At 38.3% G+C, this 18,033-nt stretch overlaps 1 protein-coding gene across 1 annotated transcript in view; it reads right to left on the bottom strand.

Moving 5' to 3' along the window:
• Asb3 (ankyrin repeat and SOCS box containing 3) overlaps nucleotides 1-18,033 on the bottom strand; it is a 65,829-nt gene that overhangs the window by 9,946 nt on the left and 37,850 nt on the right. Inside the window, exons 3-6 of the mRNA XM_055628747.1 lie at nucleotides 17,563-17,721; nucleotides 4,463-4,575; nucleotides 3,744-3,879; nucleotides 1,246-1,423 (exon numbers count right to left, since the gene is read on the bottom strand). Of these exons, the coding sequence (XP_055484722.1) occupies nucleotides 1,246-1,423; nucleotides 3,744-3,879; nucleotides 4,463-4,575; nucleotides 17,563-17,721 (586 nt within the window). The remainder of the gene's footprint in view (nucleotides 1-1,245; nucleotides 1,424-3,743; nucleotides 3,880-4,462; nucleotides 4,576-17,562; nucleotides 17,722-18,033) is intronic.

The following is an 18,033-nucleotide window of genomic DNA, read 5'->3' on the forward strand; positions in this document are numbered from 1 at the left end:
GGGGGCTATGATCAGGATGTAAAGTGAATAAATGAATTTTTTTAAGAAGAAGAAAAAAACAGATCAACAGGAAAAAAAAGAATTCTCAAAATTGAGCATAATTACGAACAAATTCCTACGAGAGGTTTGGTGTCATTTTAAAGCTGAGTATATAACTGTTCAAAGATTTTTCTATATAAGTTAATCAACAATTAGAAGAAACGGATTTAAAAATTTTTGTAAAGGACACAAATTGAGGGAGTATGCACCAGGGAAAAGTTGGAGGAGGGTAAAATATTCAAAACATGTATGAAAGTCTCAAAGAACTAACAATAATTTTTAAAAAGCAAGACAATAGCAAATGTTGAAAGCAAGTATTTTATTAAAAGTAAAAATTTGCTTGACATCACTTAAATATAATAAATTTGTTTAAGTTTTAAAGATGAGTTGGGGGAAAAAAATATACTGTCACAAGGCAAACATGCTTACAAAGACCTTTTGAGGACATATGCTACCCAGCAACAAAATATCCATTTTGTAAACTCCATTTTCCTGAAGTTTTAAATATAATGATCATTTTATTTTTTCAATGAAACATTAATAACAGGAAGCAGTATTGTAGATTATGACCCTAAAGATTGGAAACTTGATTTTTTTAAATCTCTCCATACTGATTCATGAGGAGCCTTATTCTTATTGACATAATAGGTTACTAATTTCTAAAATTCCCATACTCTCTCCAAAATAGACTAATAATTTCCTAGTGACTTCTAGCAAATAAAGAGTAACAGGAGCAAGGAACATGCCAGACTGAATATGAGATTAGAGAAAAAATCTAGTTAAAAGGTTTAAGATGGAGTGGACACACAAAAGGAAGGCTCCACACCAAAATGATCACACACTTTTTGCAGACAGGGAGATATTACAAATTAGGAAGTAAGGTCATCACATTGCTGCTTAAAGGTGTTTGAAATAAAAATAGAAGGGAAGGGAAAAGGTGGCCATCCGCTGAAGAAATTCTGACAAAGCTCAGTACCTACCCCATCTCTAGCCATTCTTCTTCAGACTGGGAAAAGGGAAGCTTTAGCGGAGGTCAATAAAGCTAAAAACAGTATGGGGAAGACGAGGAGTAAATCGAGGCATCTCACAAATTGGCTGCAGATAAGAACTACTAAGCATTTTACCAGGAGGCAAAGGATCTGGATCAGATCTACTCGTTACTAGCTTTTGATTCTGAGACCATTTTTTTCCATTTTGAGCACTTACTTTGTATGGCCCATTTGTGCAGCAGCATGAATAGGTAATTGCCAATTATCTTCATTACAGTGAAGATCAGGATCTGCCCCACTGGACAGCAAAAGCTCCACACATTTTGTATGACCTTCTTGTGCAGCAATAAACAAGGGAGTGGCTTTGTCTAAGGCTTGGCAATTGACATTTGCACCTAACACAAAACAAAATATTTAAGCAACAATCCTCACAGATGTTTAAAGAAAAGAAAAAAGCTGATAACATAAATTTCAAACTGCCATAAAAGGCTTTCATAGTACAACAGCTTTTACCCTTACTGGATATGGATACTATTGGAAAAATAGACTTATTTTACTAACCTGTTTACAATCATTTAAATTGTTTTTGCTCTGCATTAGTAAGAACACAAATGATCACATTTTAGAATTCACTCTAAGAAAAATCCTATTCAATGAAGGCTACTTATTTCAATCCCCCTCCCAATAAGCACTATAGGTTCAAAGTACAAATATTTTTTAAAGATTTACTTTAACGTCTACTTATGATTTATGTGTGTGTACACACATATCTGTGCATGTGAATTCAAATATCCATGAAGGCTAGAAGGGGTATCAGATTCCCTTGGAGCTGGAGTCCATAAGTAGTGAGCCCATCTAACATGGGTGCTGGATCTGAATTCCAACCTTCTGCGAGAGCAGTACATGCTCTTAGCCACTGAGCCATCTCTCAATCCCCAAAATATCTTGTAGAGAGTCTGAGAAAAGAGGATCACAAGTTTGAGGCTAAACTGTCCTAAAAAAATAATAATAAATATGAATAACATTGATGATAATTCCAAGGAAAGTGTAAATTATGAGATTTTACTGATGTCACTAAATAATTTTTGGACTAAGATTTATGAGGCTGAACATTACCAATTGATATGGCTTCCACACATGTGGTGCACTATTAAAACTATAAAATACTATTACATGCCTTCCTTTATAAGTACTACATAGTAAAGGCAACAATAAATGGGAATGATATTTTTAATGGAGCTGAGTTGATTTTAAAACAAAAACTCTGTTATTTTAATACTACTATAGAGAGAGTTGAAAAGGCAGCCAGGCATGGTGGTGTTTGCCTTTAATCACAGCATTTAAGAGGCAGAAGCAAGCCGTTCTCTGTGAGTCTGAGGTCAGCCTGGCCAACATAGTGAGTTCCAGGACAGCCAAAACTATATAGTGCAATCCTGTCTCTACAAACAACAAACAAAAAGCTTTTAAGTGTCCTTAATTGTTAAGAAACTTTTGAAAAACAGCAGATTTCCCTAATCATCTTACCAGCAAACAGCGCATTAAATATGTTAAGACTCATACTATTACATGACCATGCCAATTTTAAAATTTCTCTAATATATCTCAGTAGAAAACCACTACAAAAAATAGAAAAGATTGACTGTCTTTTTATCAAAATGATCTTAAATAAGTACACCTTGAACAAGCTACACAGGCCAAATGAAAGACTATGTGGAAATGTCCTGAACTGCAAACAGGCAACTAGAATCTTATTTAGATGCTTCATCTGCTGTCAGATTCTGAGAGACAAATATAATCAATGAGATAAGACAAAGTCAACAGAATGATCTTCTTAAAAAAAAAAAAAATCAATCTTCTAGTTTATACGATAACTTCAAAGTAACAGAAATAAGGAACCCAGTTCCTCTAAGACTACAACTGAAAAAGTTAAAAAAAAAAAGACACTGAAAATAAAGTCATTTTTCACATGGTTACATTATAAACAGACCTTCATAACTTTTAAATTATGATTTATAACAACTTCAAAAAATTTTTACAAGAAATACAAGAATCACCATGGTCCAACTGTGCTAGCACTTAGTACCCAGAGCCTGGGCTTCTTAATGTAAAAAGTATCATTTTAGGAAGTAATTGGGGTCCAGATCTCTAAGATACAGGCTCGTCATTGCTCAGATACTTTCACCTTGAACATCACGAAGGTGAATTTCTTTCAGTTTCTATCTTGACTTAAATATGTAGATTTCTAAGGGGGGGAAAAAACAAAAATAAGAAAACTATGCCCTGGTGTCTAGGTAAATTTTGTTCTGTCTATTTGAAGGCTTTTTTTTTAAACTTTATTTTATCTTATCTTATTTTATTTGTCTCCCTATGCAGTCCTGGATGCCCTGGGACTCATTATGTAGACCAATCTGCAAATCTGGCGGTATGTCTTTCCCTCCAACTACCCATGATTTCTTAACTCCTTCAGAGCCCAAACACACATTGAGACTTTAAAAGCCGTATTAGGGTGAACCCTTCAGGTCAGAAAATGTCACTAAAAGATGTCACCATCGTCTCCAGCAGTGTTACAAGTGTAATGGTAGTGACAGAGAAACCTTTAGCTGGTAACATACTTAATAATAACTAGGACTACTCATCCCCTGACTCAAGAATCATTCTTCCTAGGAACGCTATTGAAAACAAGGATCATCTGAACATAAATGCTGTGGCCCTTACCAGATGAAATAAGTATACTCAAGCTCTCCAGCTTCCCGTACTGAGCAGCCACAAACAAAGGTGTGATTCCAAAGTCATCCTGGCACTCTTTGTCTGCTCCTCTTTTAAGAAGTAGCTGTACAGTCTCAGCGCTTCCCTAAAGCACAGACAGGTATTTTAAGTTAGGAAAAACTCTTGCTTGTTGTGCTTTACTTTTCTCATCTTCTCAGGAAAAAAAAACAAAAAACAAAAAAACAAAACCCTACAAGAAAAAAAAAAATGCAGTCTTGTTACATTGGATGAAAAAGATTACCCTACACTTCTATACAGCCTATTAAGTATAGGCCCATTAAAGACTGGCCTCTACCAATTATAATCATTAGACCTATGTAGTTAGTTTACTAACTCAAGCAGTAGGGAGCTATCATGTTTTCTAAACATACAATTAACAATAAAACATGACATTTTTCCTTATCAGTTTGTATCCCATGTATACTGCTAGTTTCATTACTACGTGACCAACATTTTAAGCTTATATAATCCCTATAATCGAAAGCTGCTCTAGCCACTACGACAGCTGGCTTATTTAAAATGATCGCTAGTATTTAGCTAGATTGTCATTTCTGTACTGTACTAACTATCATAAATCACAGGTAAACAAATCAAAACTGTATAGAACTGCCTTTAAAAAGTAAAACATACAATTTACATGAAAATGAAATAATAAATTCAGAGATTACCTGGAAAGAAGCCTGGTGCAAGGAATTCCATCCACACATAGAATGGAATCCATTGACATTTGCTCCATACTGAAGCAGTAGCTTCACCACATCTATCTGTCCACTTTCAACAGCTGCAATACAATAGTTAGAGAGATTAGTGTCACAAAAAAGATGTCTGTAGGCTGACACTTCAGTGATGTCCTTATGATTTTATACACCTTGGAATGGACAATACTATGATCATTCCCAAACATATCACAACTGTCTTAGCTCAATTTCACTTATATATGCCTAGGCCTCCATGTGCATGCAAAATGATATATGAAAAGACATAGACGGGAAGGAAGTAAGAAGTAAACATTTATTCTGATAATGGTGACAATGTAGCTCTAGTTTGCTAAAAATGAGGCTGAGTGTGAAACAGGGTACACAGTCCAGAATAACTAGTCAGGAAAAGCAGTCTGCCAATAAAAGACAGAAAGGGTTTTTTGTTGTTTTTTAAATCATTTTCCTATCATAAGAGCCAGGAGTAACTATTGGTAAGGCCCTGATACTTAAGACAATACTTACTTATGCCATCCAACATGGAGAAATCAGGCTGGTTCCTCAACTAGAAACTTCACCTATACTGCCTAGCATTGAATATAGTGGAAGGTACTTGGCATATAACCAGAGAAAGATAAGCATCAGGGTGACTGACTCAGTCACAACCTCTGCTGCTACTATTGTTGCTGGCCTGCCTTCCTGGTATTTGGATGGAAAGGCGTCCAAGAAACAACTGAGAGCTGGGAAGGTATCTGAGGTAGGACAGTATCCCAGGGGTCTCCTGAGACACGGGAGCCCAGGAACCACACAGCTCTGAGAGGAGGCCTCCTCAGCAGAGACACTGTAGCTCGCAGAGGAGGGTCACCCCAAACCCTGATGAGGAGCTCTGGAGACTGAGCTCTGCTCCTTCTCCAGCAGTTGTGGCTCCCAGGAGAAGGTTAACCCAACCCATGATGAGCTGAGCAGCTTAGGAGCCTAAGTTCCGCTTCTTCAATTCTTCTTTCCTCTCCTCTTTTTCACTGCTTCTTATGATGAGTCACATTAGACAATAAATCTGTTAAAAGAGATTTATTGGAGGGACGAATCCAGGAGAGGAAGGACAAATCCAAGAGTGGCTGCCTCTGCTCCCAGCAGGCAACAAGGAACTGGGCAGACAAAGTTTTTAATTCATACAGCAGAATTCTCTTTACAGGAACCAACTTCGTAAGAAGTGATCCACATTTATGACTTATTGTAGTAAGTTATTACTCTGAGGATTCCTGTTATGATATCTAATGATGATACGGCAGTGGCAGGGCGGTAGCACGGAGGGTCCATGCCAAGGTCCATACACCTGACACAAAACATCCAGGAAATCTTGGACACTACAGGAAAAAAAAAATCTAATATCTCAATTAAGGTTTCCATTACTGTGAAGAGACACCATGATAACTCTTACAAATGAGAACGTTTATGAACCTAGCATACAAGTTCAGAGGATTAGTGAGTTATCATCACGGCAGGAAGCATGGCAGTATGCAGGCAGACATGGTGCTGGAGAAGGCATTGAGACTTCTACAACAGAATCAGTAAGAAGCAAAAAGACAGAGTGAGCCATTGGACCTGGCTTGAGCAGGTGAAACTTCGAAGCCCATCCTTAATAAGACACTTTCTCCAACAGGTGTCGGGAGCCGTGACTCCAAGCAGCCAGCTTTGATATTTAAATCTCGGTGGAGAGATGGCTTTTAGCAGGCCTTTAGTAATGGCAGAGAATTTGCAAGTCCATCTCCTTTTGTTTGTGACAGCAGGTAGGAGAGCTTATGAGGATCACACCTCTTCCTCAGGCTCCTTGTGCAAATTAAACCATTGTTCTGAGATATTTCTACTCTGGCTTAGAAACTCTACAATAAAAAGACAGTTACTGCAGAAGAAGGCTGACTCTTGTGTAAACAGGACACAAATAAAGCAACTAGATACAATGTTGTGCAATGGGAGGAGCCAGAGGACAGGAAAGAGGGGAGGAGCTAGAGAACAGGAAGGGGCGAGAAGGAGCAGGAGCTCCAGGAAAAAGCACGAGAAGAAAGCACGAGGAGGGCAGAGCTGGAGGAGAGAGCTTGGAGGACGTGGAGCATGAACCAGACCTAAGATTTCACAAATAGCAAGTATAACGTGGGAAATCTAAGTTAGGAAACAGTAAGCTGGAGGCAGAGACTTGAGGCTTGCTGTTGGCACTGCTTGCTGCAGCAGTCTGCCTTTTGCTGTCGAGTCTGGACCTTTAAAAAAAAGTTTCCTGTGTGCTGTATGTTTATTTAAATAATATTAATCCTCACTCCCGACTCAAGAACCGTTTGACTCTGCTGGCTGGCTCCGGCAAACAGGTCGACACCTCCCCATAGTGCCATTCCCTAGGGGCATATGCAGGTCATTTTCATTCAAACCACTATACCTAAGAATAATAGAAATAGAAGGAAAAGAATCCCACCTCAATGTTCCAGAAAACATTTTTATTAATCTATTTATTCACTTTACATCCTGACCATAGCCCCTTCCCCTCTCCCCCTTATCCGACCCTCCCTCGTTCTCTCTTTCCCCTATGCCCCTCTACTACTCAGAAAAGGGGAGCCTCCCCTACTAACCCACCCCAGCACATCAAGTCGCATCAGGACTGAGCGTATCCTCTTCCCCTGTGGCCTATTGAGGCAGCCCTACCAGGGGGAAGTGGTCAAAATCCAGGCAACAAAATCCATATTAGAGATAGCCTCTGCTCCCCTTAGCTGAACACCCACATGAACCCCGAGCTGCCCATAAGCTACATCTGTATAGGGGGACTAGGTCCAGTCCATGGATGGTGCTTCAGTCTCCCCAAGGCCTTCTGGACCTTTGTTGGTTGCTCTGTTGGTCTCCTTATGAAGCTCCTGTCCCCTCCAGGTCCTTCTATCTTTTCCCCCACTTTTCCAGAAGACTCTGTAAGCTTCACCCCATGTTTGGCTGTGAGTCTCAGCATCTGTTTCAATCTGCTGCTGAAAGGAGCCTCTCAGAGGACAGCTATGCTAGGCTCCTGTCTACAAGCATAGCAAAGTATCATTAATAGTGTCAGGAGTTGGCTCTCTCCCATGGGGTGGGCCTCAAGTTGTGCCAGGCATTGGTTGGACATTTCCTCAGTCTCTGTTCTATCTTTATCCCTGCACATCTTATAGGCAGGGTATATTTTGGTAAAAGTTTTCATGGGTTGGCTGGTGTTCTCCTCCCTCCACTAGGAGTCCGGTCTAGTTAGAGGGTGTCCTCTTTAGCCTCCATGACCCCTGCTACTAGGAAATCTCAGCTAAAGTCATCTTCATATCCTCCCAGAAGCCTACCCTGTCGTAGGTCTCCAGCTTGTCACACAGACGGCCCCGCCCATGGTTTCTCTTCTTCTCTGCTGGCCCTCTGTCCACCCCCTTCCCTGATCGCCACAGGGCTGATCCCCTTGTTTCTCTCTGTGCTCCCTCTCCCACCTTGTTTCCTCTCTTTAACCAATTCTGCTGTCTGTGCTATTTCCCCCTCTGAGAATATTTAAGCATCCTCCCTTGGGTCCTTCTTGTTACTTCTCTGGGTCTGTGAATTGTAGTATGTTTATCCAGTACAGGCTAAAATCTGTTTATAAATGAGTAGATATCATATGTGTCTTTCTTGTTCTGAGTTATCTCACTCAGATGATCTTTTCTAGTGCCATTCATTTGTCTGCAAATTTCATGATTGCCTTCTTTTTAACAGCTGAGCAGTATTCCATTGTGTAAATATAGCCCAGTCCTTATTCATTCTTTGGCCAAGGGACATCTAGGTTGTTTCCAGATTCTGGCTATTACTAATAAAGCTTCTATGAACATAGGTGAGCAAGTGTCCTTGTTGTATTGGTAGAACACCTTTTGGGTATATGCCAGTGGTGTTAAGAAAATTTATATATCCTAAAAAAAGAGATGCCTATCTGGAACAGCCATATCCACTGAAAACAGCTAATGTCATGTAGCCAGCACAGCTGTGTGACACAGATCTAGTAAAGCTGAGCCCAATGTTATACTTGCTGTCATTCTGTCTCTCACTTTTAGGTTTTGGTCTCTGTATATTGCATTCTAGGAGATTCTCTGCAGTATGATTCATTTTATGTCTTTTCTGTATGAAAACTGTATGTGAATATTTTTAGGAAAGTCCTAAACTTACTATCCCTTTTGCATTTAGGGAATTTTTTTTTTTTTTTTTTTTTTTTTTTTTTTTTTTTTATCTAAACAACTGGCCCTATTTGGAAGTCTTCCTTATGTCCTGGAGATCATGATAAGCACAGATAAGCACTAGGAATTTATAAATGAGGCTACACCCAAGAAAACACAGGAAATAAATAATTTCACATCAGCAAAAAGAAGAAAAACACAGAGACAGACAGACAGACAAACACACACACACTACAACACCAAAACCACCATCACAAACAATAAAATAACAGGAATCAACACTAATTGGTCATTGATAGCTCTCAATATAAACAGTTTCAATTTCCCAATTTAAAAAAAAGACACAGAATAAAAGAACGGATGCATAAAGGGGATCTATTGTTCTGCTGCATCAAAAAAAAAAACAAACCTCAATTCAACATCAAGGATAGACATTACTTCAGTGTAAATGAATAATGTAATGAAAAAGTAATAAAAAAGATATTCTAAGCAAATGGACCTATGAAGCATGCTAGTGTAGCCACTTTAATATCTAACAAGATAGACTTCAAACCAAAGCTAATCAAAAGAAATAAGGGAAAGACACTAAAAATGCATCAAAGAAAAATTCCATAAAGATACCATTTCAGTTCTTAACATCTATGCCCCAAACACAAGTTTGTAAAAGAAACACTACTACAGCTTAAATCATACACTGATAGTGGGAGAATTTGATACCCCTATCTCCTCAAAGATTAAGTTATTTAGACAAAAACTAAACAAAGTAATACCAAAGTTAACAGATGCTGTAAACCAAAAGGACCTAACAGATATTTACAGAACATTTCACCCAAACAAAAAACAATGCACCTTCTTTGCACCTCATGTATCTTTCTCCAAAACTGAACACATACTTGGATACAAGCAAGTTTCAACTGATGCAAGGAAATTGAAAAAACTCCCTGTATGCTATCAGAACTCCATGGGTTAAATCTAGATATCAACAAGAGAAACAACAGAAAATTTATAAACTCATGAAAACTAACAATTCTCTACTGAATAAAAAAATGGGTCAACACAGAAATAAGAATTTAAAGTGAAAAGATGCACAACACACCCAAACTTATGGCACAAAATGAAAGCAGTGCTAAAAGGAAAGTTCTAGCATTAAGTGCCTTCATAAAGAAATTAGTGAGATCTCACACCTGAAAGCTCTAGAACAAAAAGAAGCAAACATCTCCAAGAGGAATAGAAGACATAAAATAATCAAACTCAGAGCTGAAATCAATATAATAGAAACAGAGAAAATGGGGGGGGGAAGGCAAACGGGATGGACATTGTAAGAGGGAGAAAACAGGGAACAGGACAGGAGCCTACCATAGAGGGCCTCTACCCAGCAAGGTATCAAAGCAGATGTTGAGAGTCATAGCCAAACTTTGGGCAGAGTGCAGCGAATCTTATGAAAGGGGAAATAGAAAGACCTAGAGAGGACAGGAGCTCCACAAGGAGAGAAAAAAAAATCTGGGCCCAGGGGTCTTTTCTGAGACTGATACTCCAACCAAGGACCATGCATAGAGATAACTTAGAACCCCCTAGAACCCCCGCACAGATGTAGCCCATGGCAGCTCAGTGTCCAAGTGGGTTTCCTAGTAAGGGGAACAGGGACTGTCTCTGACATGAACTCAGTGGCTGGTTCTTTGATCACCTTCCCCTGATAGAGGAGCAGCCTTACCAGACCACAGAGGAAGACAATGCAGCCAGTCTTGATAAGACCGGATAGACAAGGATCAAATGGAAGGGGAGGAGGACCTCTCCTATCACTGGACTGGGGGAGGGGCACAGGGAAGAAGAGGGAGGGCAGAATTGGGAGGGAAAAAGGGAGGGGGCTACAGCTGAGATACAAAGTGAATAAACTGTAATAAATACATACATGCATACATACATACATACATACATGAAACAAAGAATTTGTTCTTTGAGAAAATCAAGACAGACAAACCCTTAGCCAAACTAACTAAAAGGCAGAGAGAGAGACACAGAGAGAGAGTACCCAAATCAACAAAATTAGAAGTGAAAAGGAGAGATGTAGCAGCAGACACCAGGGAAGCTGAGAATTTTAAGGACATACTTAAAAACCCGTATTCCATAAAACTGGTAAATCTGAAAGAAATGGATAATTTTCTCAATATGTATCATTTACCAAAGCCAAATCAAGAACAGAAAAACAATTTAAAATGGCCTATAACCCCTGATAAAATATAATCAATCATTAAAAGCTTCCCCCCAAAACAAAACAAAACAACAACAAAACCCCAAAAAAAACCCCACAGCACAGGGCCAGATGGTTTTAGTACAGATTCTACCAGACTTTCAAAGAAGAGTTAATGTCAATACCCCTTAAATTACTCCACAGAATAGAAATAGAAGAGACATTGCCCAAATCATTCTATAAAGCCACAGTTACTTTGCTATCCAAATCACATTAAAAACTCAACAAGAAAAAAAGAGAATTACAGGTCTATTTTCCTTATGAACATATATGCAAAACTCAATAAAATACTTGCAAACTGAACACATCAGAAACATCATCCATCAGAACCAAGCAGACTTCATTTCAGACATGCAGGCATGTCTAACATTCAGGGATGCTACCATATATAAAAACAAGTACATGTAATTCACCCTATAAACAAACATTTAGAAAAAAAATCACATGATCTTTTTTCAGATGCAGAAAAGACCTTTGACAAAATAAATCCATCAAGCTTATTAAATAAAAGTTCTGGAGAGATTAGGGATACAGACAAACTTAAACATAATAAAGAAAATTTACAACAAAGCCTATAGCCTACATCAAATTAAATGTAGAGAAACTCAAAGCAATTACACTAAACTCAGGAACAAGACAAGGTTGTCCATTCTTATCATAGTTATTCAATATAGTACTTAAAGTTTTAGCTAGAACAATTAAGACAACTGAAAGAGACCAAGGGGACACAACTGAAAACAAAAGAAAGCCAAAATATCATTTTTTTCCAGATGACATATTATATATAAGTAACCCTAAAAATTCAGGGAACTCCTCTAGTTAATAAATACTTTCATTGGTTGGATAAAAGATTAAAAAAATTAGTAAGCCTCCTATATGCAAAGAAAAACTGGATGAGAAAGAACCAGGAAAACACCCCTTTCACAATAGCCTGAAATATTTTCAATATCTTGGGGTAACTAACAAAGCAGGTGAAAGACTTGTATGATAAAAACTTCAAGTCTTGAAAGAAAGAAATTGAAGATACAAGAAAACAAAAAGATCTCCCATGCTTATGGATCAGTAGGACTAACATAGCAAAAATGGCCATCCTACCAAAAGCAATCTTCAGATTCAATACAATTCCTATCAAAAATTCCAACACAATTCTTCACAGACCTTGAAAGGACAATTCTTAACTTCATATGGAAAAACGAAAATCCCAGGATAGCTAAAAGCAACTCTGAACAACAATAGCAACAAAAAAAAACCTGCTAGAGGTCTCATCATTCCTCATTTTAAATTGTACACAGTTATAGTAAGAAAAGTAACATAGTATTGGCATAAAAACAGACAAGTTGATCAATGGAATCAAACTGAAGACCCAGAAATAAATCCACACACACCTGATTTTTGATAAAGAAGCTAGAAATACAAACTGGAAAAAAGACAGCATCTTCTAGAAATGGTGGTCAAACGATGTTTACATGTAGAAGAATGCAAATAAACCCATACTTTTATCACACTATCTAAAAGTTAAGTCCAAATGGATTGAAAACCTCAACATAAAACCAGATACATGAAATCCCTACAGAAGTGAAACTGGGGGATAGCTTTGAATACATTGGCACTGGAGACAACTTTCTCAACAGAACCCCCACAGCATAGACAGAAGATCAACAAAAACCATTCATTCCACAATGCCTAATGAAGGCTAACACTTTGCATGGAAATTTTAAAAACAAAAATTAAGAAACATAAAAATATAACAGTAAACAATTAAAAATGAAACTAATACTTTTTCAGTGTAACTCTTCAAGAACTCCATACTTTTTATCTGAAAAAATTCAGATTCACTTTTAATAAGTAAAATGTTCCCAAGTAAAAACACATAAAAACCACTAAAAAAGTGATTAATTTTTCAGTTGAAAAACCTGAAAATAACAGCCAAAGTATCAATACAATATATATCAAGTTAAAAACACTAAACTCAAAATTTTTATCACTTATGAATTAACATTTATCTACGAAGACACTGAGTCATGTTAAAAAGACAAGCCCTGTGAAGCAAAGTATGCAGCATTCCAAAGGTAAATCTTGAAATAAGCAGCCGCATACAACATTGTTTATAAACACCGTGTTCTTCCAACACTCCTATGTTTAACACCGAAGGGTACACAAAGTAAGCAAAGACTCAGAACAACACAACAAACAAAAAAGCATCATAAGCCAAATGTGTGCTGACCAGGGCTGGGCCGGGTAGTTCATATAGAAATTATTCTATGAAATCACACTAGGTTGGCCTCAAGCCTCTAATTCATCAAAACCTTTAAATATAACAAATAAGAAAAAAAACTTATTTCCTAAATAATTAGCTGGGTTTTTACTTATAATCATTGTGTTCAAAATAAGGGTATTTTTTATTTTATATGGTTATATGGTTGAGAGGTCCAAAATTTGAAATTTAATTCCTGGGGCAACATGACTGTTGTCCTGGGTACAAGTTTAGACAAAGAAGCGGGCAAGTTGAGACAGACCCACCCTGCTGCAGAAAAGTAACCAGGCTTGTGCTTGAGAGATACCGTTGCCTGGCAACGCACCCAGATGGCCCGTAGTCCCCCACCCAGATGGCCCCTTGATGGTGACCAAGGTCACTTAGCCCTGCTTCTAAGAAAGATCACAAGATGTGCTTGCTAACCAGCACCCCCCTCCCTAACAGGACATTCCAAGCATTGTTTACAATCAAATATCTTCCAGGAGGCCAAGCCAGAATCATTATGGCCTTGGTGCTTAAAATAGACCAAGGCTTCGAAATTCCCTGCTTGTGGTTTTGCCTTTAAAAACACTGTTCCCCTAAACCCCCCACAACATTCCTCTCCTGCTTCAACAGGAAGGTTGTGACCTGAGCTTGAGCTTGTATAAAATACACCCTAAGTGTATGCAGTGGAGTTGATTCCTGGTGTCCTTGGGGGTCTCACAAACTGAGCGTAACATGGTAAGAATATTTGCTGTTTATGTACACAGATCAAAATAGAGAAATGTGCAAGACAAGGTAAAGAAGTAATAACCCAAGCACACACCTTTAACCCAGCACAATTACACAGGAGTATAACAAGATTGAGATCAATTTACACTGCCCCAATAGACCTGTTAGAACATAAAGAAGAAAGGGAAGAGGGGGAAAAGGAAGGAAAGGAGGAAGGGCAGACTCGTTATTAAAACATAAACCTAAGCTATATGCTGGCAATCTTGTTTAAAAAAAAAAAAATCAGCAGACAGTTTCTGACTGTTCTCATGTTAAATCCTGAAATCAAACTGAAAAGTTCAATCCTTAGCCAAGTATGGCAGGATGTGTCTATAATCCCTGCACTCTGGAGGCTAAGGCAGAACTTCCAAAAGTACATTACCTTGCGATACATTATGAGTTCCAGGTCAGGCCAGCTTGGGCTAGAATAAGACATCTTTTAGACAGAAAAAGGAAGGAAGAATAGAAGGAAGCAAGCAAGCCAAGAAAGGAAGAAAGCAGGCTTGACAGATGGCTCAGAGGTTAAGAACACTGGTTGTTCTTCCAAAACCATCTAAAGTGAGATCAGGTGCCCTCTTCTGGAGTGCAGGCACATAGGTAAGCAGAATGATATATAAATAATAAATAAATAAATCGAAGAAGAAAGTGATGATAATTATGATGGCAATGATATGCTTTTGGGCTGGAGAGATGGCTCAGTGGTTAAGAGCACTGCCTGCTCTTCCAAAGAAGCCAGGTCCAATTCCTAGTACCCACATGGCAGCTCACAACCGCCTGTAACACCAATTCCAAGGGATCTGACGCCTTCACACTAATGCACATAAAATAAAATTAAATAAATTTTAAAAAGAAAGGAAGGAAGGAAGCAAGGAAAGAAGGAAGAGAAGGCAACATTGTGTTTTACAACAGTGGCACACTCTGTCCACGGAAGATAATTTCATTCCACACAGCATCAACGCTCCGGCTCTCTACACTTGGACGTGTGTTCAGTCACAATCATACCCAGCAAATCACTCATGTTGATTTTTCTAGTCAATCACCTTGGAAGATTCCATAACTATATTCTGCCCCACAACCCACTTGATCTACTGGTTTTACCCGTATTAGCTACTAGTATCAGGCTCAGTAGTAACTGGACATGAAGAAAAAATGCTGTAACATCCAAGGAGAATATAACTTCTTTGAAAAGGGAACAACACACCCTAAACATCATTCCTCCAGAAAAAAAAAAGAAAGAAAGAAAAAAAGAAAAAGAAAAGAAAAATGTAAAATGCCATACAAGTCTGAAAAATAAAGGTTAGCAGACAATACTGGTGCAACTGTCTGCTCAGAATCACAAAAAGCCAAAGATGTGACACATGAATGTTAAAAACTGATGCTTAATCAACTGAACCCCCTCTTTTTTTTCTTTATTACTAAGAACACTGAAAATCAGGCAAGCAGTGGTGGTGCACTCCTTGAATCCTAGTAGTACTTGGGACAGAGAGATGGCTCGGGGGTTAAGAGCACTGTCTGCTCTTCCAGAGGACATGGGGTCAATTCCCTGCACGCACACGGCAGCTCCCAGCTACCTGTAACACCATTCTGACTCCTCCTCTGAGCTCACAGCTGCCAGGCCTGCACACAGTGCATAGACTACATGAAGGCAAAACACTATAAACACAAAATAATAAATGTTTCCAAAGATAATATACAAATCATAGTGCTGTAACAACATTAACTTCCTGTTTTGATCATCATATGGTAGTTATACAACTAGGAGAACTATCACTGCTTTTAAGAAGTTCACACTTAAGTACTAAAGCACTCAGGATCAATGCTAACACTGGTTATTAGAAAATGAAAATTGAAACTAAGTGAGACACCACTAAACTCCTATGAAGACTGACTGAAAGTGTTGAGATATGAAGCAACTGAAACTCTAAAATATTTATCAAGGGAATAGAAAATGGTAGAACAGCTTATAAAAGCCTCTAGATTGTTCTCCAGAGGGAAGTACATACTTAGCACATCAAGAAAAATGAATACATAATCACACAATACTGACTGCACATATTCATACCAGATTTGTCAAACACTGAAGGCAATTCAAATGGGTAAACAATGGTACATCCATATAATGAAATACAGTACTACCCATGAATAAAAAGGAATATACCATCAGGACATGTAACAATAAAGATGATTTCCAAAAGCATTATGCTAAGTTTAAAAAAAGGTAATCTCGAAGGTTACCTAGTACATTGCTTTGCATATCCATTCTGTGAAAGTGAACTAGGAGAATGAGAACATGTCAGTGGATGCCAGCAGTGGTGTTAGGGATGAAAAATTAAAACTAGCACAAAGCCTGGTATGGAAGGCACATGTCTGTAATCCTAGCCCTCGAGAGGCAGAAACAGAAAGACCACTGCCAGATCAAGGCCAAATCATGAACTACACAGGGAGACCCTGTGACATAACAAAACCAAACAAACAAAAACCAAACAGGAAGACAGAATCTGTTGGTGATGGAATGATTCTGTAGCTTCGAAGCTGACTATCAAAAGTCTTAGAAACCAGGGCTTAGAAGAGGGTTCAGCAGCTAAAAGTGCTTGCTACACAAACATCATGCCCTGAGTTCAAATTCCTAGCACCTACATGAAACCCCAGGCATGGCCACACACCTATAACCTCAGGGGAACATATGGTGGCAGAGACAGAGTGACTAGGGTTCAGTAAGATAAATCTGTGTCAAAGGAAATCCGTTCATAGTGACAGACCAGGACACCCAATGTCTTTCTTACGTTGGTTTTTACATACATGTGAGTGCACATGCATGCATGCACGCACACGCGCACACACATGCAACCCTTAAAACTGAATTTTACTATATGTAAAATTTTTAAAGATTTTTATATTCACAAAGAGAAAGTACTTCCACAGATATTTTATTATCATGTGAATGACAAAATCTCGATAAAATACTCTCATTTTATAAATGAAGCAACAAACATACAGTAAATGAGTATATACAAATTATATGTGGTATGACCAAAACTAGAGTCTAGATATACTAATCCTACTTCAAAGGTATCTTCTGAGTTTCTCTGGCAATTTCTCCTCATATCTCTGGCAATCTTATGGTAAAAATATGTTCCTAAAAACCCAACAAAATCAAACAGAAGAAAGGAATAAAAAGAAAAAAGCTGTTGTTATTGGAAGTATATAACTCAGGATTTGGCTGTGATCCTTAAGAAAATAAAAGTTCCTCACTGAAGAAGTCTGACTCATGATCCATAGGCAACAAGTGATTATTTCTTTCATAGAACCTTAATCTTTTCATATGAAGAAAAAGCAAACAGGTTTTAGCAGATAAACTTGAACGACTGCTCCAACCAAACACCATTGGTCTTCAGCACTGTCATGGTTAACTGGGCAGCTTCAATTCAAAATGGATTTCTCAGCTTTAAACATTTTCAAGTCCCAAATATTACCACCACCCAAGGGTAGAAAAACAAGAGAAAAATCTTTAAAAATAGCCTTTCAGTTTCAAAATCAAAGGAAGCACGTAAAATATTTGCCCAAGAACATCCTCTAACAGTTTCCCTAACAAAAACATTTTTAAAAGTACATCTGTACCAAAAATAGCATACGTCACCTAAAAACAATGGTGTGGTTTCTTCTAAAGTGGTTGCATTAGGATCTGCTCCAGCTTCCAAAAGAATCTGTGTGATCTTCCAGTGTCCTTGACTCACACCAAGATGTAATGCACAGAAGCCCTCAAAAGTCTTTGCCTTAATGTAATTTTCAGATGAATCTATGGGAGAAGGGAAACCTGTTAGCCAAAGGATTATCAGTCCTACTTCGTGAGCATTAAAACAAACAACCAACCAACACCAAAAAACATAAGACTGTATGAGGAACTGAATAAAACCAGTGAGTCAAAGAACAGCACGACAAGAAAGGCCTCCAATGCCACAGCAACTGCTCACGCACTGTCGCCACTCTCAGGGCACTGTGACCTGGGAGAATGGGGCCGAGAAATGAGGCAGCTGAGGTCTTATGCAACAGCCACCTTTATTCAGGGCAGCAGATAATACTCTGAGGGCTAAGAGGAATCATCCGAGGA

The sequence above is a fragment of the Psammomys obesus genome, unplaced genomic scaffold (genome assembly GCF_907164565.1).
Source record: "Psammomys obesus unplaced genomic scaffold, mPsaObe1.curated_primary_1811, whole genome shotgun sequence".
In the NCBI taxonomy this organism is placed as follows: domain Eukaryota; kingdom Metazoa; phylum Chordata; class Mammalia; order Rodentia; family Muridae; genus Psammomys; species Psammomys obesus.